The sequence below is a fragment of the Ctenopharyngodon idella genome, chromosome 15 (genome assembly GCF_019924925.1).
Source record: "Ctenopharyngodon idella isolate HZGC_01 chromosome 15, HZGC01, whole genome shotgun sequence".
Classification (NCBI taxonomy): Eukaryota; Metazoa; Chordata; class Actinopteri; order Cypriniformes; family Xenocyprididae; genus Ctenopharyngodon; species Ctenopharyngodon idella.
In genome coordinates, this window is record NC_067234.1 from 30,765,600 (window position 1) to 30,788,992 (window position 23,393).

Below are 23,393 nucleotides of genomic sequence, written 5' to 3' on the forward strand. Positions count from 1 at the left end.
GACACGATCCTAACGCACATCCGCTTCTGTTTGACGTGTGTAAACAAGTTTGTGTTTTTATAAACGCGTTTAATTGTCAGAAAAGCACAGATAACATTGACAAACACAAGAAAAATGATATACCATACGTTCAGGAAATGCGAAAGTTGTGATCACGTGACCCGCAGCAGCAGCAGCTGTCACATGACTATTCGCTGTAAACATGGCAGACAGAGAGGAGTACCAGAGTCTCGTAGATGATGATGATGAAGATAATGATGATGTGTCCCGGCACATGAGCCCGCTGTGTGACCCGAGACACCTGCTGCACCGGATCGTGGTCCTGGTCTTCATGTGCTTCTTGGGCTTCGGTGAGAACAGATTCAATCTCAAACTCTCAATGAGTCACAAGAGCAGCCGGATCACTGTACATTCACACACTCACTCATTCACATATTCATATTCATATCGTGTTATATTCTCATGATAGAGTGTCATTCACCGAGTACCGCTGTTGTTACCATGTTTTAATGAGTTTGGGCTCAGTGGTGTCAGATTTCATGTGAAAGTGAAACGGTTTCTCTCTGTTTCAGGTAGTTATTTCTGTTATGACAATCCAGCGGCTCTTCAGACTCAAGTCATACAGGTGTGTGTCGATTTAGAGTAGTGTGAAGCTTTGGTCAGTCCATGTCCTCTGAGAAAACATTCATAAGTCAAGTAAATCATAAGTTTATGGTCTATGGCATGTCCTCATTGACACAGCTACAGTGTGTGTGTAAGAGAGAGAGAGTGATGGTTCTTGGCTCACTGTTTTAGTATTAGCTCATTAATACATTAGGATCAAAGCTTAACGTTCAGAGTGTGTAATAATGCAGTCTGAGTTTACTGATGTTGTCTCTGTCGCAGGACATGAGTCTGAACACGGCCTCGTTCATGCAGCTGTACGCCTGGTATTCATGGCCCAATGTCGTCCTGTGCTTCCTGGGCGGATTTCTGTTGGACCGAGTCTTCGGCATCAGGTCCAGTTCAGCACACACTCACCTCTGTCTCAAATCCATTCAAGTTTTCATTGATTTCTCATTTGAGCGAAGAAATAGTGCAGGACGTTTATTCATATCACTGGACTGTAATAGTGTAATGCTCTTCCTCTGCCTGAGAGCATTGAGTTGACAAGCCTAACCCGTTCTTTAACTCTTTCCAGGCTGGGGACTATAATCTTTGCACTGTTTGTGTTATTAGGGCAGGTAGGTTATTACACACATGATATATCACATGGAGCCAAGCGTCTGTATTGCAGTGGTCAGACGTGTTTACGCTTGTTTTGCAGATCATATTCGCGGCCGGTGCTCTGGCCAATCACTTCTGGCTGATGAACTTGGGCCGGTTTGTGTTCGGGTGAGCAGCGTGTACTGATTAAAAGCCTTTAGTTGTGATCTGAGTGTGTGTGAACATGTGTCCTGTCTGCTTCAGCATCGGTGGAGAGTCTCTGGCTGTGGCTCAGAACACGTATGCGGTCAACTGGTTTAAAGGCAAAGAGCTCAACCTCGTGTTCGGCCTGCAGCTCAGCATGGCCAGACTGGTAAGAGATGAACTCTGTGTGTGTGTGTGTGTGTGTGTGTGTGTTTGTTTTCTACATTAATATATAGTAAAGTGTAATTTATTCCTGTGATCAAAGCTGAATTTTAAGCATCATTACTCCAGTCTTCAGTGTCACATGATCCTTCAGAAATCATTCTAATATGATGATTTAGTGCATGTTTAATCTCTTTGAATAAGACTGTGACAGTAGTGTGTGTGTGTGTGTGTGTGTGTTCAGGGCAGCACGGTCAACATGAACGTCATCGGTTGGGTGTACGGCCGCATTCAGTCTATGACAGGCTCAGCGGGACACACCACTCTCGGGATCACACTCATGATCGGTAAGACTCCCGCTCTCATGGAGCCCATGCCAATATCAGAATATTTTAAAGAAGACCTATAATGCCCCTTTCACAAGATGTAATATAAGTCTCTGGTGTCCCCAGAATGTGTCTGTGAAGTTTCAGCTCAAAATACCCCACAGATTATTTATTATAGCTTGTCAAATTTGCCCCTATTTGGGTATGAACAAAAACACACCATTTTTGTGTGTGTTCCTTTAAATGCAAATGAGCTGCTGCTCCTGGCCCCCTTTCCAGAAGAGGGCGGAGCTTTAACAGCTCGCGCTTCATTTGCTCGACAACAACAAAGCTGGAGAATCTCACGCAGCCAAAATGAGGATTGTCAGTAACGGTGTTCAGCCTTACATTGTTCAAACCGGAGTCGACACTGATGGATAGACTCAGGAAGAAGTTACAACTTTTAGAATGAAACTGGACGTTTCTGAGTGGTTAGTGGATAAATTTATGTAGTTGCTGGGGGGGTTGATTCAACTCATCGACTAACATGTGCCGTCATGTTAATCTTTTGTGAAAATCCAGCGTTGAATTGACCCTCGTTTGTGAAGCAGTCCGGCGTAAAATGACGGCATGATAACAACACTCTACTACAACAACTCTTCCTCTTCTCTAAAGCAGCCCAACATGGCCTCGCCCCCTTTGTTGCTTGTTCTTGGGGGCGGAGTTTATGTAGATTTTATGGTTAGTGATGTCATTAACACAGGAAGAAGCTCGTTGTAGTCACCAACCAGCTGTTTGTTGTAGTCCTTAAAAAGCGATTTTTGTAAAAGAAAATATCTCCCTTTGCATTGTACTTTGAGCGTCGTAACTTTGCAGATGTTGTTTATGATCAAACAGCAACATTACACAGTAACTAAAGTAAAAAAAAAAAAAGTGAAAATATAGTCAACCACTCCTTTAAAAACTTGATTTCTAAGCCTGGAGCCCTTGACATGAGTCAAGTCTCAAAAAGTCAGAACGTTTCTTGATTAAACCCTTTCTCTAGTTATTTGCAAGCTAGAGAGAGTGAGTTCAGCATCTATACATTGATTTTAATCTCAGTTCTGTCAGTGTGGCATTAGGAAATGAGATCGTATACTGACTCAAACACACATCAGATGATGTTACAGTCACACAAACCCTGATGTACTTTCTGACGCTTCATGTTTCACTTCTCCTTTCATTTGTCTTCTTCTGTCTTTCTCACTAAATCTTTGAGTGTTTCTTTTCCTCTGGTGTATCAGCTTATGTTTTAGATGAGTGTGTTTTAACCCTGATCAATACCTTCGTGCTGAAACACATTACTGGATTTTCCAACATATGAGTCATGTTTTTTAAGCAAGCTGTGACTTGTATTCCAAAATTAACTTATATAATGAAATTAACACCAACCATACAAAGCGGAAACAATTGCATTGGTGTCGTATGAGAGAGCTTATTTGCATAGTGTGTTTCCCACACTCTGCTAGTTTGTTTCGCTTTTTGTTTATAATGAATGTCATTATAATTTATGTTTGTTTTATTATTACAGTTTTTCTTTCCTGTTCTGTCCAGAATACCATTATATTTAAAGGATTTCATATAGTCCACAAGACTAAATAATAGCTGAATTTATATTAAAAAAAATAAATAAATAACCCTGTTCATAAGTTTGTGAACATCTGTTATTTAAAACAGCTTATTCAGGACAGTACTAAACAAAACAATAACATGCCATTTTTTTAATGATCCACATTTTGTTCTAAACACAGCCTCGTTGTTGTCCTGATTCTGCAAGGGGTGTGTACATTTTTGAGCACAACTGTACACATTTATAGTAGGACTGTCAAGCAATTAAAATTTTGAATCTAATTAATTACATGATGTGGCGATTAATTAATCTAATTATTGCAAATTAATCACACATCAAATTTTACTGAGTAATTACCCCCATAAGATAAAGTCATTATTGTGTAAAGCATCAAATAGACATTACAAAAAGAAGCTTAATAAATGTATCCACTAACTATTCCAAAACGTCCAGTTTCATTTTAAAAGTTGTAACTTCTTCCTGAGTCTCTCCCATCAGTGTCGACTCCGGTTTGAACAATGTAAGGCTGAACACCGTTACTGACAATCCTCATTTTGGCTGCGTGAGATTCTCCAATTTTGTTGTTGTTGAGCGACCGAAGCGTGAGCTGTTAAAGCTCCGCCCTCTTCCGGAAAGGGGGTGGGGAGCAGCAGCTCATTTGCATTTAAAGGGACACACAAAAACGGCGTGTTTTTCCTCACACCCAAATAGGGGCAAATTTGACAAGCTAAAGTAAATGATCTGTGGGGTATTTTGAGCTGAAACTTCACAGACACATTCTGGGAACACCAGAGACTTACATTACATCTTGTGAAAAGGGCATTGTAGGTCCCCTAAGACTGTCGTTCATCTTCACAAAGAAAGATATTTTTTAATGAAACCTCAGAGATTTCCGTCCCTCTGTTGAAAATCCATATGAATGGAGCGGTTTAACCCAAGTCTTCTGAAGAGACTCACTTTACATGATGAACAGGTTTCATTTAGGTTTTTATACACATATAAACACATCAGCGCATAAACATGGTAAATAAATATGGTCAATCAAATATGGTAACGGAAGCTCAAGCGTACATGGAATAAACCACTCGATTCATATGGATCTCGTTTACACTGTCCCTATGAGCTTTTTGAAACATTAGAGTTTTGGGTAAATAGACTTTCAATGGAGAAGCAGAAATATCTCAGATTTCATTAAAAATATCTTCATCTGTGAAGGTGAACAAAAGTCTTGTGGGTTTGGAAGGACGTGAGGGTGAGTAAATGACAACAGATTTTTCATTTTCAGGTGAACTGACCCTCTGAGCTGAGATTATTTCTCTATTGTTGGCCGTTAGTAATGTCATGTTTAGTTAGTTTTGGCGTGTCTGATGGTCTCTGTGATGTTTACAGCGGCGTCCACGTGTCTGTTCTCGCTCATATGTGCTCTTGTTCTGGGCTTCCTGGACAGACGGGCAGAGAAGATACTCAACAAGGAGCAAGGCAAAACCGGTGAGATGATCTCAGTGTATCCAACACTTCAACAACAGCCACTGGAGTGTGTTTTAGAGAAGTGTGTGTTTATGTGCCTCCTGTAGGGGAAGTCATCAAGCTGACAGACGTCAAGGACTTTCCCTTCTCTCTCTGGCTCATCTTCATCGTCTGTGTGGCGTATTATGTGGCCATCTTCCCGTTTATTGGACTGGGCCAGTGAGTTTTTAATATTCATATCCAAAATCAAGTGTAAAGCTTTTAAAATGGTATAATACTTGACATAAACAGAACAGGGAATCATCTGTACATGCACATCATTATGATGAGATTACGTTTAAATAATGTTAATAGTTTAAACGTATAGTTTAAATAATGTCTTCACAAACAGAGTTTTCTTCATCGAGAAGTTCAGCTTCACTACTGTCCAGGCCAGAGCCATCAACAGGTACACACACACACACACACTTACACACATTCTCACACACACACACTTACACACACTTGTATATGTGGTTTACAGGGATTCTCCATAGACATAATGGTTTTTATACTGTACAAACTGTATATTCTATCCTCTAACCCTACCCATCACAGAGAATTTTCTGCATTTTTTTTAATTAAAAAAAAAAGTTTAGTAGGGCTGAGTAAAAAATACTGATTCTCATTTTGAAGAACCGATATATATTCTTAAATCCCAAGAATCAATCTTTCAGTCTATGCTGTTTTCAATTGATGAATAAACAACTTAACACATCTGAATGTTGCAGCACCTCCCATCCAATACATGACAATAAGTTTTGTGCTTTACTTCTGTTATGAAACAGCATCTCACTTTTCAAATTCTGTCAATTTTATTATAAAAATTCACACAATAAATACTGTTTTGCCACTGTTTAATGTGGTGCGACAGATCATATAGCGCGTCCAGTTCAGGTGAAGCGGCAGACTGAAAAGATCATCTCTTCCTGTTTACTACTAGTTATAGCACCAAATAAACATGAATGAACATCAGAAGGAATGTTAAAAGATACAGAACAACTTACTGAAATGAATCATGTCTCATGTAATCGATCAATCAGTGTTTCAACCGCGGAAAGACATCAATAAAACAGCTGGAGAACAATATTTCACGTAATGTTACATTTACCTCATAAAAGCCATTTAATGACCAACAAACTCATTAATCAGATAGAAAAATGAACTTCGAGAGGAGCATTTTGATAAATATATGCACTATACTACATATTCATTTTATTTCCTCTTAACTTGTTCTTCAGTATTTAATGAATGTTTGAATAAATTCATCATGTTTTTATGACAGCCACCATACATAATTGTCATTTAAAAATGTATTATAACATTATTATTATAAAAACTGTAAGTATTTAAATGTAAGTACGTAGTAGAGCTGCATGAATAATTGTAAAAAGATGGCGATCTCGATTCAAACATCCATCTTATTTTATTATTGACAACGATTCACCCGTGTCTATTAAACCTTTGACAAAATAATACTGGAACATTCAGATCTGTGTTCACGCCACCGCTCTGAGCCAGAGAGAGCAGTTTTTTGAACCACACAATATAGTTATTTCTGTTACAAATATTCATATTATCACAGAAGTACTGAGATAAAAGTTTATAGTTCAGATATAAACACTGATGTCTACGATAGCGAATTAATCGATACTGAATTTTTATTTTATTCACTTTTATTTGTTTTAGCGTGTAAAAGTGCACATTTGACACTATTGGTTTAACGGTATGTCTCTGACTCTGTGTTTTGCAGTATCGTGTACATCATCTCGGCTCCTGCGTCTCCTCTGCTGGGGTTTCTGGTTGATAGGACGGGCCGAAACGTCCTGTGGGTTATGCTGGCCGTGGTCACCACGCTCCTCTCGCACATGATGCTGGCCTTCACCTTCTGGAACCCCTGGATCGCCATGGTAAGCTGCACCTCCTCATGGCTGTTCTGAGGATCCTTCAGGTCATTAACGGTGTGTGTGTGTGTGTGTGTGTGTGTGTGTCAGTGTCTCTTAGGTTTGTCGTACTCTCTGCTGGCCTGTGCTCTCTGGCCCATGGTGGCGTTTGTGGTTCCGGAGCATCAGCTGGGCACCGCATATGGATTGTAAGTCCCTCATCTGATGTTCTTCATCCTTCTCCTGATGCTTCTGATGTTGTGTAGTAACGCTCGGATGTGTTGTGTAGCATGCAGTCCATTCAGAACTTGGGTCTTGCCGTCATGTCAATGGCTGCAGGAAGCATCTTGGACATCAAAGGTTACCTCTTCCTCGAGGTCTTCTTCATCGCCTGCCTGTGTTGTGAGTATATACATAACATAAGCTGTTTGACCTCTAGGAGGCGCTGAGCGGCTCAGAAAGACAATCTTCTATTGAGCAGCTAACAAATTATTTTTGTCCCATCAAACTCTATAAAATGTTTGCATAAAATATTTATTCAGAAGTCACAGATGACTTGAGTCTCATTTCGAAGCCTTGCCCTTCGGAGGTCACATATGTCATCGAGGATGATCTGAATTTAAATGCTTCTCACTAGATCTCACTGCGATGTTATTAATGCAGCGGCGAATTCAAACGCTCTGGATCTCCCAGCGCTGTGTAGTAACGGTGTCACGTGATCTGTGATCGGCCTACGAGTAAACCTGTCCTGAGCTCGCACTGTCTGCTAGAGTGTTGCCAAATACACGGTTTTCCTGTGTAATTGGGCTACTTTAATACTGTTGCCGTGGGTTGTTTTTCATGTCTGCAGGTTGAAGCAACCCCAAATAACATGATATTTAGCCCTTGGAATGAGAATTTTACCAGGGGAACCCACCAAAAACGCAGATTTTAAAAGTCTGAAATGTGATTGGGCTAGTTTTGAGTAGAAACTGGGCAGGTTTTGTTGTGAAAACCTGGCAATCCTGGTCTACTATTGCTCTGAGCTGATAAACGCTCCACGCTGCGCAGCTCACATGAGTAGCGCGGTTTTGTTCCACTTTCTACGCAACAGAAATGGCCGCTCTTATAAGTTCGGAAACGTGGTGGTGGCCCCAGTGTGACCTCTAATAAAATTTTGTTGCACCGTCAGGAAAAAAAGTAGCAAAATGCGACCATTTGGTTCAGTCTGGAGCCCTGCTTTTATGAAATAAAGTGTCTTTGATGATGGCTGACAAATGTGACCTCTGGTGGATGCTGCCTTCGAAATGAGACACAGCGATTGGTCCATTATTGGGAGCGCTGAGAAAAGTAACGGATATCATGTGACAGCAGCATCAGCCTGCTGCTTCAGCTGTGAAATCACCAACTTAGATAGATAGATAGATAGATAGTTAGATAGACAGATAGATAGATAGATATTAATAGATATTAACATAACATACACAGAAGAATGGAGCCCTGCATACAAAAATACACTAGATTTCATGATCACTGATCAAGAAACAAGCATTCCTTCCCATGAATAATAAATTCACGGCCACGTTTGATTAATTCCTTCACACATTTTACCTAAAATTAAATTGTGCAAACAAATTCTTAATTTGTGGCCATGATATCTTGTTTTGTTCAGAAGAGTTAGAATAGCAGAATAATTATTTAGATCCATCATACTGAATTAAAATGGAGTTAAACTTTTGTGTTCTTGCCCATGTTGTGCAGTTTCTTTAAATTGTAATTCCATAAATTCTCTCATTCCGAGTCAAATTCCGTCTGAACTTCCTGTGTGGACATTGCAAATCAAACTGTCACTTGAACTGAAGGAGAGGCGATGAACTGACTCTCTGCTGTGTGTTTCAGTGGCTCTGCTCGCCGTGGTGTTGCTGTATCTGTACGATTATCACAAAGGTAATGTCCACTCTCACTCCAGATGAGTTCAGCCTGTAACGGGCTGTTATTCACACGCTTCCTTCACTTGTTTTCTCAGAGGGAGAGCTGAACCTGTCAGCTTCAACACGCACCAGACGAGCCAAATCTGAGTGAGTAAATATAGTTCACCTCAGACAGCGGCTCCAAAACATATCTGGACATGTCAGAAAATACCGTTCGTTTGCAAGAAAAATCCTCAAACACACTGTTCAAGCAAAGCATTTGACAGAAATGAAGCGTTGATGGAACATGATGAACAGCACCTGTGGTTTCTCTGATACGAGAGGAAACTAAAAAACAACAAAGATGTAGTAGAGTAAATCTCACACGGTCTGTCAAAAACACATGGGATTCATATTTCAGCCTGAACATTTGAATTGTGAGATTTTCGTAACGATTCAACAAGTTTAACCCCCAAGTTCTCATTTTATGTGTGACTTAAGTGTCCTAATATTGTTTGGCGCTGCTGTATGTTCTGTACAGCGTGTCTTCAGACCGCTTCAGAATGCACTTTTAAATCATGTGTCCCTTCATTTGTTATATATATATATCTTGTACTTTGGGAAAACCTGCAAACTCTTTAGGGTCATTCAGTGTCAAATCAACGAGAGGTCCCCGATTCAAATTCTTGATTTTGTTAATATTTTTTCTGTAGAAAGACAAACATAAATAGTGGTGAAAGCCAGAATATTAAACATCACAGATGTATATTTACTGAGCAATCCACTATTTTGCAGAGGGGGTCAAAATGACTATTTTCACCTGAGATTTGGAGCCAAATTAGAGGGGTGTAAAAATGACTTTATAAAGATGGCACAATCATTGTTTTATTTTTACACAGAGATTGGTAGATCTATTAGTAAAATCTGTTGACTTTATCAATCTTTCTTTCATTATATGCCAACAGTGACAGTTCAAAAATGGCAAAAAGCACTTCTTGTGTTTTTTTGACTCAAGTTGTCATGCCTGAAACTTTAAAAGTATTCAAGATATCTTCATATCCTTCTAGATTCTCATTCCTAATAAACTTTCCTTTTAAAAACTTCATTTTCAAGGCCCTTTATAGTTCAGTCACATAGATAAGGAGATCTCAAAGCAGCTCCATGCTCAAATTGATAAATTTTACCCATTTTCAATGGTCAAGAACCAAATATAAGTTAGTTATTGTGTTTTAAAGAAGAATGTCTGAAGAACAAATAACACTGAAACTAGAAATGTATCTTGTTTTCCTCTATCAAAACAATTGAATACAACACACCTCTCTGAGTGCCAAAAACAAACAAGTTTACATGTCTTTAAGTCAAGAAGTGTTAAAGATATCTTAATGTCTTTTGAGATTATTGTTATGAAACTTTTCTTCTGTAATCTTGATTTTTAAGGCCCTATATGGTTCAATTGCATAGATATAGGGATGTCAATGCGGTAATGTGTAGTTACGATACTGTGTATTTGAACTCTTGGTAGTTTCAGAAGCTGTTCCAAATATCCCTAAAACTGATTCAAATATAGATTCTTATAAATACACTTTTGAGAGTAAGTTAATGTGCCTCAACTGAACTATTTTCAGTGGATTTTTGAGAGAGTTAAGTTTTATGCAATTCTTTTGATAGAGGGAATCATGATACATTTTTAGTTTGAACATTATTTATTCTTCAGAAATTCCTCTTTACATGCAATATGTATCAGCTGTGTGGAAAGTGACCCACATTTGGTTTTTGACCACTGAAAATGTGTAAAATTTACCAATTTACTGATGGAGCCGCATTAAGATCTCCATATTTCTGGGATTTAACCATCAAGGGCCTTTAAAATAAAGATACCAAAAGGAAAGTTTAAGAACCAGAATCTGAAAGGATATTAAGATATCTTTAAAAACACAAGAAGTGTTTTTTGTCACTTTTGAACCGTCACTGTTGGCATATAATGAAAGAAAGATTGATAAAGTCAACAGATTTTACTAATAAATCTACCAAACTACCAATCTATTTTAAAAATAAAATAATGATGCTCCATCTTTATAAAGTCATTTTTACCCCCCTGTAAATCGGCTCCAAATCTCAGGTGAAAATTATGATTTTGAAAATAGTTCATTACTCAGAAATATACATCTGTGACATTTAATATTTTGGCTTTCATCACTATTTATGTTTATCTTTCTACAGAAAAATATTAACAAAATCAAAAAATTTGAGCCAGGGAAGTTTCTGAAATTTGGTTGATTTGACATGGAATGACTCTCTAATGTTTTAGCTCGGCTCTGAATCCTCTTCAGTTGTCTATAGACAGCGTCTGAAGGCATCATAGGCCTGTTGAAAAGATGCTGCCAGCAACATTCTGCTGCTTTATGTAATTTTTTTTTTTTTTGGGAACATCATATATAATCCCACAATCACTTTGTCAATGCCAGTAAACCCTTAAATACAAGATGGCAGATGAGCTGAGAGAAATATTGGTTGACGTGTTTCATTCAGTACTGTATTTGTATGCTTCTTAGCAGCATGCAAATGTCTTTCATGACATGATGGACTGTAAGTCAGGGCTCTGCTTCAGTTGAGTTCTCTGAAAGGTTTCTCTTCACTCTGAAGTGTTTCTCTCCTCATCTGTGTGTTGTTTGCTGTGGTGTTCTCGTGTCTCATGGTCTGTGCTGTGTTTCAGGTGAAGGCTCTTCTGCACTGCGTCTGAGCGCCGATCGTCCGGTCGGCGTCCTTCACCTCGGGCCTTTCTGCACTAACCACATTCCTCTGACACGTCACACCAGACCACCCACAATCATTTAAATGAGCACTGAACAGCCCAGATGAGTCTGAACCGAAGGACAGACAACATCCGCACATCTAGAAATGATTTTAAATGATCTTGTGACATTATTCTCATCAGTTTTAAACCCCAAATTCTCATTACTGTAATGCGAAAAAAAAAAAAAAAAAAACATTTATTATATACAATTTTAATTATACTTCATGATTTTACCATGTAATACCTATAATTAAATTCATTATGATTTTTTAAATAAAGAAATTGTGCCAGGGTAGGATTATTTTAATCGCTGTATTATTGTAGTAATGGGTTAAATGTGTTTAATTGCCATGAAAATAATGTCACAAGGTCCTAAAATATTCTCGATGTATTCTTTCCCGTTTTCTTTCTTTTTTTATTTTGGGATGAAATATGACGCACATTTATTCACGGATGAATGTCTCAGGGAAGCATCTTGAACATTATAAACGTTAAAGAGCTTTTTGTGTCTAGAAGCCCACTCCAGCCTTAGAGACGAGAAAAATATTCAGGGTCCGTTCACACGTGACCATTGACCAGTTCTCGTTGGTTCTTGACCTGAGTTAAAACCCCTTTAGTACTTAAAAAGAAACACTTCGACATCTTAAAACACTGACAGCACTTTTATCAGGCACAAGAGCAGTGTTTATGCGTGGTCTGTTTAAAGTGAAGCGCTGGTGTATAGTCTATGGTGGACACACATTCGTAGCTCTCGACTGGTGAGTGTTCCTGACCTGTCCTTCACTGGACACATCTCACTCAATCCTGCTCGACAGATGCAGTGTAGCTGGACTCAGACTGTAAGTGGTTCCTGTCTTAACTTGGCTTATTTGTGTTGTTGTTTCAGTTTTAATCGTTTCAATTGTTCTGGTTTGTTTTGCACAGTCATGTGGGTTTTACTTGAATGATTTTATTCTAAAAAAACTTACATGTCAGGGTCAACGTAAAGCTGACTATTTACCACCTGTTTTTCAAGATATACTGTTTTACTCATAAATATTTCAAATGGCATGTCATGTTGATTTTAAAGCATTTTTCTTGAAGATTTGTCTTTGAAGATTTCTTTTGTACTTTAGTTCAGTCATGAAACTCTAGATGGCGCAGGCTGATCGGTCTTTTACATGCATTCTGTAAGCAATCACATCATTACCTCATGGCACAAGCTGATTGGCCTCTGCAGACCCTGCAGCCAATGAGATTGCTTGCTCAACATTTAAATAGTGTCTGCTGTCAGCTGGTCCTCTGAACCCCTCCACCTCCCCAGCTCCACCTGCCTAGATCTCATACAGTATTGATGCGTGTCTGTTTATACAGCAGATCTTACATGATCACAGCAGCGTGACCAAATGCATTAACATTGTCATACCATATTTACCGTATATATGCATAATTACATTTTGAAAGTGTTACATTTTGCTCTAAAATATAGTGGAATATGAACAATAGCAAACAGGCTAACATTTTTGACCTTATGTTTTCTATCAGTAGAATTTAGGGTTAAATATGACCCGCCATGTCGTTGACAGCGTCATGACATTCATACATGTATTTGCCTATATATTCTGTACTATAATTATGGCTTCATCTCTAAGTAATTTCATTGTTCAGCTTGTAATGCTGTATTTGAAATACTATTTGATATGAATTTTTATGAGCGAATGAACAGATTTTTTCAGTTGAAGCATCTGAACAGGCGCAGCTCTTTCAGGTGTTTGATTGGCACCGCTGCAGTGCAGCACCAAGACCATTGATTGGTCTTCACTCTCAGTCTGTCACTGACACTCTTGTAATAATAATAAAAAAAAATGAGATCTACCGTTTTGTTCTCTAGTTTGTGTGTGTAAATGTCAGAGGTCAGTGTAGTCAAACTGCAGTTGTGTTGTTGATGTCTCAGGGATGTCCAGCGTTTGCGTGTCCATCAGCAGGCCGTGGACGACCGTGAGCATCTGAAGCCTCTGTCTCCGTTCGGACTGCGCAACCGCTATCTGTCCAGACTGGGCGTGCAGGTAACAGAAAACACACTCAAACATCTGATGCTTCAGCAGAAACCAGGGCTTTTCAGTATTAATTTGTCAGGAAAAATACTGTTGTTTTAGAACACACAAACCACCACCTATAGGAAACGCCTTAACAACCGCCTAGCAACCATGAATGCAGTATTATTTCTGATTGTAGCTACATAAATCTTTGCTGCAGATGGATATAACAACCATTATCTTCTTTGAAAGTCATTTGTTGTTCTGACAGATGCCGGACCACTGCTGCCCACATCTGTCTTCGCTGGCCTACAGGAGTCTGCTCAAATGAGTGTGTTTGTGTGTGTGTGTGAGGGAGAGAGAGAGAGAGAGAGAGTTTGTGTGTTTGTTTGTTTGTGTGTGTGTGTGCGTGTTTGTGTATGTGTGTGTATGCCACACTGCAATGTGTCACATCAATGCTGCTTGAAATAGAAATATTTGTATTAATAAACCTTTATTTTTGTATGCATTTGGATGTTTTGTTTGATTAAAATCTGGCAAAAGCCCCTCAGTACATGATTTGGTTCAGAACAGCATTGTCTCACTCATAGGGTCCTTATACAAAATGCACCAATTATTATGAACAAATCAACTACAATTCAGTCACTTCATTTCATTAGTACTTTCGGTTTTTGTTTTTTATAGGTGTTTCCAAAACCTCCTTAAATTGTGCACATTTTAAGATTATGTACTATGCCATAAAACAGCATATTTATCTTGTTACATTCATGAACATTTATTTATCTTGTATTGTTTGTAAGAAGATGATTTTGAAGTGTTTTCACACACACACATGTACTGTATATGAATATATGGGCCATACTACAGAATTGGTTCAAAGTCAGAGTTAGAAACATCTTGAAAAAAAATTTATTTTTCCACAAATTTTGTATGTATGTAAATTGTATAATATTCAAGGTACACATTTCTTGTAATTGTGCAGTTAATTCTCATATTGTATTTTCAGAAAGTTTTGGAATATTTTTCCTCTCCCTAAATTTGTCACTACCGAAACATAATAAATAATTTAATAAGAAGGGTTACATTGACCTATTAAGATTTTGTTTACATCTACCTTGTAAATATTTTTTTTTTGCTATTTTTAAAAAAAGTTTTCACCGGTAAGTCAATAACAATTACAATTTTAACAATATTTCATGTGTAATTTATGAGATTTGTTATATTTTGAATCCAATCTGTCTTTGTAAAAGGCATAAAGTTTATCATACTGATTTCAAAGTGAAGGATTCATTAGTTTGAATAAACATTGAACCAAACACTATAATGACATCTTAGTTGACAATTCAATATACTTTATTTTTGACAAAAATAATCCATGTTTAGGTCGTGGCTGCACATTTTCGGTAGTGACAGTAATGTGTTGGTAGTGACCACATCACATTACAAAATTTAACTCATATACTAAACACTTATGATTTGCATAATAAAATATACTAAAATACCAATGATTTGCATAACTGTACAAAAATGTAGGTTATTTCCCCCAAATAAACAATTATGTGTTCCCTTTTGTCCTACCAAAACAATGACGTCACTACCGAAACATGGTTAAGTTTTGGTAGTGACAATTTTAGACACTTTTGAGCCTAGCTCAAAGATGCTAATCAGCACATGGTTAGCTAACACAGTTCTGAACAGCTGTACAGACATAAAAAAGGTGTTTGGTAGTGACGTTCCTTAAAGTTACACACAGATTTTCAGACTTTTGAACGCATTTAACTCAAAATGATGGACCTATTTATTATGAAAGAGAGGCTATGAGAGGGAGGGACACAGGAATTTCCTGATCAAAGATGTAGAAGTGTGTTAAAATCAGTCTCAGCCAATGGACTAAAACATACACAGTTTCGGTAGTGACATGAAAATGCGGGACACAATTTTTTTTACATAAAGTTTCATGATTTAAAAAAAGAAAAATAAAATAAAATAATGTTCAAATAACCTGTACAGCTGTTAATAAAAAATCAACAGGCTATTTAATGACTTTTCAGCTAAATAGAATTATTAAAACAGTTTTACAAATTAAAACAGACTTACAAAATATGGTTTTGGTTATATTTATATGAAGGTAGGTTTATCGGAAATGTATGAATGTCAGGTCTTAAACCAGCATTTTACTTTTAGCTTTTATTATTTAATTTAATTTTTATTTATTTTATTTTTATTAAAGTCTTGCAGAGACGTATACCTTGTGACAACTAGCCCCGCGTCCCCCTGTAGCATCTGTAGGTAGAGAATGACTGATTGATGCTGATGCTGCAGGATCCTCTCGTCTGATTGGCTGAGAGGAAGCAGCCCAGGACAGTCCTGACGCGACGCTCTTCGCGCGGGTCAGACGCTCGCGGAGGTGATGCGGTGATGTCATGTGTTTGACTGTCTGAAGACGCCGGACGGGCTTTAAGCATCTCTCAGGTAAAAGCGTTCTCTGACTGCCATTCACGCCTCAGTCCAGCGTCAGTCTGATGGTTCTGATGAGAGTAAAGAACGCGCGGTTCTGATCGATCACAGACGCGATGACTCGTGATTATTCACCGTGACATTGGGATCTGCAGCTGGTTTTCTTCAGCTCATGTCACAGGACGATTTTAATTCTAAACTCTTTTATTTGTGTGAAGGTATTCATCTTAATTGTAGGCAGGCTAATGAACGAGGTGAAGCAGAACTTTCTCGTTTTTCTTCAGCAGCTCGAGCTCCAGTACTTGCTCTAAATGACCGAGCCGGCGGCGCCCATCGCAGCAGGTCGCTGATCCGGGATTCGGTGCTTCGTTTCCGAACCCGAATCATGACCGAACCGGACTGTGACCGCGCGATCATCTTTCGAACTCTTCAGTCATAAAGACTTTTGAATTTCAGTGAGAGGAGCTGCTTACTATCAGAACATGTTGATCATCAAGCTTAGGAAGTCAAACTAAATATTATAAGAGCTGTTTTATTTCACATTTTAAATGTTAGAGATTTTCGCAACCCTGTTACCAAATGCGAGATATTATTTACATGTACCATGTAGGCTACTACCAGAATGGGAACAGGGTTGCATATTAAAGTCACCATGAAATCAAAATTGACAATTCTTTTTTATTGATTGATTGATTGATTGATTGTTAAAAAATATGAAAATATTTGTTTGGTCATTTTTTTTGTATTTTGGGGAACAGGGTTGAATGCTGGAGCTTTACAAATGCAGTGAACACTTAAAAGTTGAGAAGATGGAATGAGATTATCTGTCTGTTTGCCATGCTATAAGTGTCCAGATGATGTCACTTCCTGGGTCTGTTGGTTTTTAAGAATCTTACATTTTTGGACTAGGAAGAAAACTATGTGATATAATGGGGTTGCACGCAAATTGTGGGATATGGCAAAACATGTACCTATTGGCTAATATTATTACTTAAATATATTAAACTGTATAATAAAAATGATTATTGATAATCAATTTGTTGAATTACAGACATTTGATATGTTTATAGGTAGGCTATTTTTAATGCTAGGTTAATTTTAGGTTAGATAATTGTTCATCTAATAGTTCTCTCTACAAAACCATTGGATTTGTGCCAGTAATGGAAGGAATGGTGGAGACTGAGAGTGAATACACTGGACAATATTTCAACATGTTTAAAACTGCTCCGGAGCTTGTGAGACACTCGGCTTATAATTCCTCTCACGTGATGTGAGCCCATCTATCCGCTCTATATCACTGTACAGTCCCAGCATGTCTAACTCATGCTGGGGGTCTTTATTTCCAAATGTGAGGTAAAAAAAACCCCACTTATATAGGCTGCTTTATATTTGCATAAATTTTAATCAAAATAAGCTTCTTTTTTTTTCTTTTTTTTTTTTACCACTTTTCACACAAATTGTTTTGCTTTACTCATACACATTTGGACTCTTACACTCTTTTAGGTCTTAAAAGGACCTTCTGCCTCATTATGTCATTTATTAGACATTGAGAATATTAGTTCTTTGCTGTGATGAAAACATAAACTAACTGACATTCAGTCCATCTATTCCCTCATTATTGACAGCAGTCACTGTTGTTGTGTCAGTTACAGTTGCTGGTGGATCATCACATTAACGCACATCTGTATACTGTATCAGTGTAGACAGTGTCAGTCATTATAATGACTTCAGAAACTGAACACGCATCTGTATACTGTATCAGCGTAGACAGCGTCAGTGATTATAATGACTTTAGAAACTGAACGCACATCTGTATACTGTACCAGCGTAGACAGCGTCAGTGGTTATAATGACTTCAGAAACTGAACAAACATCTGTATACTGTATCAGCATAGAGAGCGTCAGTGATTTTAACCCTTTCGCACGTAAGTTTAAAATATTCTGGCTGACCCCCCAGCTTGAGTTTTTTTTAAGGCGACTGTTATTTAGAACATATCACTTTATTGTTTCCATGGTGACGCGTCATTGCTGTCACGTAACACACCACAGCGCTGTATGACTGATGATCTGCTTTTATTTAATTTTTCCTTTTTTATTCAAAATATTCACAAATTTGTTATTTATAGCATGAAATATCTGATATTCCGATTGTCAAATATGTACAAGTGGATGTGTTTTCCTGTTTAAACACCTTTATAACGATCGCGTTAGTTGAGCCATATGAGCAATGGGCGCCGCCATGTTAGTTTTGTGGCGCACAGAGAATCGGATCTGTTGGATTTACAACACGTGAATTCATCCCCTTCTCCCGAAATACATAAAAGTACGTGAGTCGGTGAACTGGGGAAGAATAGAATAAACATTAAAGTTACTTTCACAGCGTATACGCTGTATCAGCGTATACTGTGTCAGTCATTATAATGACTTCAGAAACTGATCACACATCTGTATACTGTATCAGCATAGACAGCGTCAGTCATTACAATGACTTAAAACTGAATGCACATCTGTATACTGTATCAGTGTAGACAGCGTCAGTGATTATAACGACTTTAAACTGAACGCACATCTGTATACTGTATCAGCATAGAGTCAGTGATTATGAGTTCAGAAACTGAACGCACATCTGTATACTGTATCAGCATAGACAGCGTCAGTTATTATAATGACTTCAGAAACTGAACGCACATCTGTATACTGTATCAGCGTAGACAGCGTCAGTCATTATAATGGCTTCAGAAACTGAACGCACGTCTGTATACTGTATCAGCGTAGACAGCGTCAGTGATTATAATTACTTCAGAAACTGAACGCACATCTGTATACTGTATTAGCGTAGACAATGTCAGTGATTAAAATGGCTTCAGAAACTCAAAGCACATCTGTATGCTCTATCAGCGTCGACAGCGTCAGTCATTATAACGACTTTAAACTGAACGCACATCTGTATGCTGTATCAGTGTAGACAGCGTCAGTGATTATAATGGCTTCAGAAACTGAACGCACATCTGTATACTGTATCAGCGTAGACAGCGCCAGTGATTATAATGGCTTTAGAAACTGAACGCACATGTGTATACAGTATCAGCGTAGACAGAGTTAGTGATTATAATGACTTCAGAAACTGAACGCACATCTGTATACAGTATCAGCGTAGACAGCGTCAGTCATAATGACTTCAGAAACTGAACACACATAAGTACACTGTATCAGCGTAGACAGCGTCAGTCATTATAATGACTTCAGAAACTGAACGCACATCTGTATACTGTATCAGCGTAGACAGCGTCAGTCATAATGACTTCAGAAACCGAACGCACATCTGTATACTGTATCAACATAGACAGCGTCAGTGATTATAATGGCTTCAGAAACTCAACGCACATCTGTATCCTGTATCAGCGTAGACAGCGTCAGTGATTATAATGGCTTCAGAAACTCAACACACATCTGTATACTGTATCAGCGTAGACAGCATCAGTGATTATAATGACTTCAGAAACTGAACACACATCTGTATACTGTATCAGTGTAGACAGCGTCAGTGATTATAATGACTTCAGAAAATGAACACACATCTGTACACTGTATCAGCATAGACAGCGTCAGTGATTATAATGGCTTCAGAAACTGAATGCACATCTGTATACTGTATTAGCGTAGACAATGTCAGTGATTATAATGGCTTCAGAAACTCAAAGCACATCTGTATGCTCTATCAGCGTAGACAGCGTCAGTCATTATAATGACTTAAAACTGAACGCACATCTGTATACTGTATCAGCGTAGACAGCGTCAGTCATTATAACGACTTTAAACTGAATGCACATCTGTATGCTGTATCAGTGTAGACAGCGTCAGTGATTATAATGGCTTCAGAAACTGAACGCACATCTGTATACTGTATCAGCATAGACAGCATCAGCGATTATAATGGCTTTAGAAACTGAACGCACATAAGTACACTGTATCAGCGTAGACAGCGTCAGTCATTATAATGACTTCAGAAACTGAACGCACATCTGTATACTGTATCAGCATAGACAGCGTCAGTCATAATGACTTCAGAAACTGAACACACATAAGTACACTGTATCAGCGTAGACAGCGTCAGTCATTATAATGACTTCAGAAACTGAACGCACATCTGTATACTGTATCAGCGTAGACAGCGTCAGTCATAATGACTTCAGAAACCGAACGCACATCTGTATATTGTATTAACGTAGACAGCGTCAGTGATTATAATGGCTTCAGAAACTCAACGCACATCTGTATCCTGTATCAGCGTAGACAGCGTCAGTGATTATAATGGCTTCAGAAACTCAACACGCATCTGTATACTGTATCAGCGTAGACAGCATCAGTGATTATAATGACTTCAGAAACTGAACACACATCTGTATACTGTATCAGTGTAGACAGCGTCAGTGATTATAATGACTTCAGAAACTGAACACACATCTGTACACTGTATCAGCATAGACAGCGTCAGTGATTATAATGGCTTCAGAAACTGAACGCACATCTGTATACTGTATTAGCGTAGACAATGTCAGTGATTATAATGGCTTCAGAAACTCAAAGCACATCTGTATGCTCTATCAGCGTAGACAGCGTCAGTCATTATAATGACTTAAAACTGAACGCACATCTGTATACTGTATCAGCGTAGACAGCGTCAGTCATTATAACGACTTTAAACTGAACGCACATCTGTATGCTGTATCAGTGTAGACAGCGTCAGTGATTATAATGGCTTCAGAAACTGAACGCACATCTGTATACTGTATCAGCATAGACAGCATCAGCGATTATAATGGCTTTAGAAACTGAACGCACATGTGTATACAGTATCAGCGTAGACAGAGTTAGTGATTATAATGACTTCAGAAACTGAACGCACATCTGTATACTGTATCAGCGTAGACAGCGTCAGTCATAATGACTTCAGAAACCGAACGCACATCTGTATACTGTATCAGCGTAGACAGCGTTAGTGATTATAATGGCTTCAGAAACTCAACGCATATCTGTATACTGTATCAGCGTAGACAGCATCAGTGATTATAATGACTTCAGAAACTGAATGCACATCTGTATACTGTATCAGTATAGACAGCGTCAGTGATTATAATGACTTCAGAAACTGAACACACATCTGTACACTGTATCAGCGTAGACAGCGTCAGTGATTATAATGGCTTCAGAAACTCAACGCACATCTGTATACTGTATCAGCGTAGACAGCGTCAGTGATTATAATGACTTCAGAAACTCAACGCATATCTGTATACTGTATCAGCGTAGACAGCATCAGTGATTATAATGACTTCAGAAACTGAATGCACATCTGTATACTGTATCAGTATAGACAGCGTCAGTGATTATAATGACTTCAGAAACTGAATGCACATCTGTATACTGTATCAGCGTAGACAGCGTCAGTGATTATAATGGCTTCAGAAACTCAACGCACATCTGTATACTGTATCAGCGTAGACAGCGTCAGTGATTATAATGACTTCAGAAACTCAACGCACATCTGTACACTGTATCAGCGTAGATAGGGTCTATGATTATAATGGCTTCTGTTTGTTTTTGACGTTCACATCCACATGAGTAACTCTGCACCTATTTTAACTCTCATTAGAGTACTAGTTGAGTATTAGTAGACTGTAGTAGGTTAGGGTTAGTAGAATAAGTTAACATGTAGTTGCAAAGTTACTTATAGCCAGTAGAATGTCAGTTGGGAGACCATCACAGTAGAGTGTTAGCAGATATTAAGTGGACTGTCTACTAATCCTCAACTTATGATATGTAGGTGCATCATTATTTATGGTCAACAGAATGTCTAAAGGGGACCATCAAAATAAAGTGTAACCACATTTTGCTGCCTTGTTTTTCTTAACTGTTCAGAGTGAATGATTCAGTCATCTTACATCTATATCCTCAAACATTAAACTTTAGAGTGCATTTCTATCGGCCGCTCTCTCTTTAGTCTCAGCAGAGCTTCTGCCCTTAATGAGCTGCTTAATTACAGATATTAAATTAATTTGCTATCTGCATGCATAATGTGCATCTCTAAGGTGAATTGACTTCTAATTAGAGCGCTTTGGCTCATTTTCTGCCCTTCATCGTTCTCTCATGTGTCTGTACATGTGACACAGGCTGCACTCCAGGGGATGTTTAGCCTTCGTCTCAGAGATATTTTCCTTTTTTTCTGTCTGTATCATAAAGATGATGTGTGTATCATCTTATAGCAGTCAATGCATTTACCGTTCAGAGCATTAATGCATGTTAGCAGTGGTCGATTAGTGCTGTTTATTAAGTCAAGCATCACTTTTACTGTTGCGCATAAATCTTCAGTACATCTCGTCCTGCAGCGTTTGAGCTCCAGAATGATTTCTGATGAGGAGAGTGTCCTGATGAGGAGAGTGTGCTCTTATTTTACTGAGTGATCAGATGCATGTTTTTTAACCAACTTTTCAGAAGTTGAGATGCTTTGTCTTGTCCTATTCTAATATGAGAAGCCATCTGTATGTTGATTAACTTATAGATGGCTTCTCATATTAGAATAGGACAGGACAAAGCATCTCAACTTCGAAAGTTAAGCTTTAAGTCAGTGAGTATCCTGCACTCAGCAGTCGGTTTCTTCAGAAAGTGTAAAAATCTATTTGTGTCAGTTTTTCTCTCTCCTGTAGATGTTTGTGATTGTAGACTTGAATAATTGCTCCTGCAGGTGTTGTTGGTGTAAATTGATTTACAGTTTTCCAATTAATGAACGTGCCTGCAGATAAAGCTCTTTCCCCTCATTCAACGTTTATTCTGCACTGGGGTCACTGATAACATGCTTTCACAAATAAAAGCAGCTTGTCTCTGATAAGACTGTGTTTGGCTGATAAAGGTCAGGAAAACTGCTGTCTGATATAGAGAGGTCACTGGATACACTATATGAAACCTGTCAGACAGTAGCGCTACCTGATCTCAGCCCTAAAAATGACTTTCATAGCTGCAACCTAATGTGGTCTGCTTGATTCAGTACTATTTAAAAAAAAACACCCTTCATTCCATTACCACATTTTCAAGCAATCTAACTAAACGTTTTGTTAGAATGGATTTCACAGATGCCCATCACTTCAAAGATGACTTTCATTGCTGCAATTCAAATTCCACGACCCGACAAACAGCGACTGAATGTTCATTTGGCAACAGACGCTGACAGGGTTAACACGCTGATTCAGCAAAACACGATGAAGTGTCTATTGTTGTTGGTGCAATGTGAACTGGCCTTTATAGACGTCTCAAGGACTGTTTGTTGTTCAATCAATGTCTTGAGGTTCATGTTCGGCCTGAAGGCTCCTTAGAGACAGATGAAAATATC

At 38.3% G+C, this 23,393-nt stretch overlaps 2 protein-coding genes across 4 annotated transcripts in view; both read left to right on the top strand.

Annotated features, from left to right (window-relative positions):
* The first annotated feature begins 58 nt into the window (after positions 1-58).
* On the top strand, positions 59-14,060 carry mfsd1 (major facilitator superfamily domain containing 1). 3 transcript variants are annotated; one of them, XM_051863780.1, is made up of 17 exons: positions 59-350; positions 573-625; positions 886-998; positions 1,181-1,223; positions 1,307-1,374; positions 1,450-1,558; positions 1,796-1,898; positions 4,855-4,953; positions 5,040-5,151; positions 5,324-5,380; positions 6,725-6,881; positions 6,966-7,063; positions 7,144-7,256; positions 8,733-8,780; positions 8,860-8,911; positions 13,471-13,582; positions 13,824-14,060. In XM_051863780.1, exons 1-17 carry the CDS (start codon positions 203-205, stop codon positions 13,881-13,883), a joined length of 1,545 nt encoding a protein of 514 aa, XP_051719740.1. In that variant the 5' UTR covers positions 59-202; the 3' UTR covers positions 13,884-14,060. The 3 variants fall into 3 exon arrangements, with proteins under 3 accessions (XP_051719740.1, XP_051719741.1, XP_051719739.1); XM_051863781.1 differs by lacking the exons at positions 13,471-13,582; positions 13,824-14,060 and adding an exon at positions 11,457-13,392; XM_051863779.1 differs by lacking the exon at positions 13,824-14,060 and having other exon boundaries at positions 167-350; positions 13,471-13,801.
* Positions 14,061-15,935: 1,875 nt separating this feature from the next.
* Positions 15,936-23,393, top strand: part of schip1 (schwannomin interacting protein 1) — a 216,368-nt gene continuing 208,910 nt past the window's right edge. Inside the window, exon 1 of the mRNA XM_051863770.1 lies at positions 15,936-16,024. The gene's annotated coding sequence lies outside the window, so the exon portion shown is untranslated. The remainder of the gene's footprint in view (positions 16,025-23,393) is intronic.

Bases quoted from the DNA above. Each gene is read 5' to 3' on its own strand.
- mfsd1 (XM_051863779.1), top strand. From the start codon at position 203: ATGGCAGACAGAGAGGAGTACCAGAGTCTCGTAGATGATGATGATGAA. The intron at 1,375-1,449 runs GTGAGCAGCGTG...TGTCTGCTTCAG, and splicing joins TTGGGCCGGTTTGTGTTCGG to CATCGGTGGAGAGTCTCTGG. The intron at 7,257-8,732 runs GTGAGTATATAC...TGTGTGTTTCAG, and splicing joins CTTCATCGCCTGCCTGTGTT to TGGCTCTGCTCGCCGTGGTG.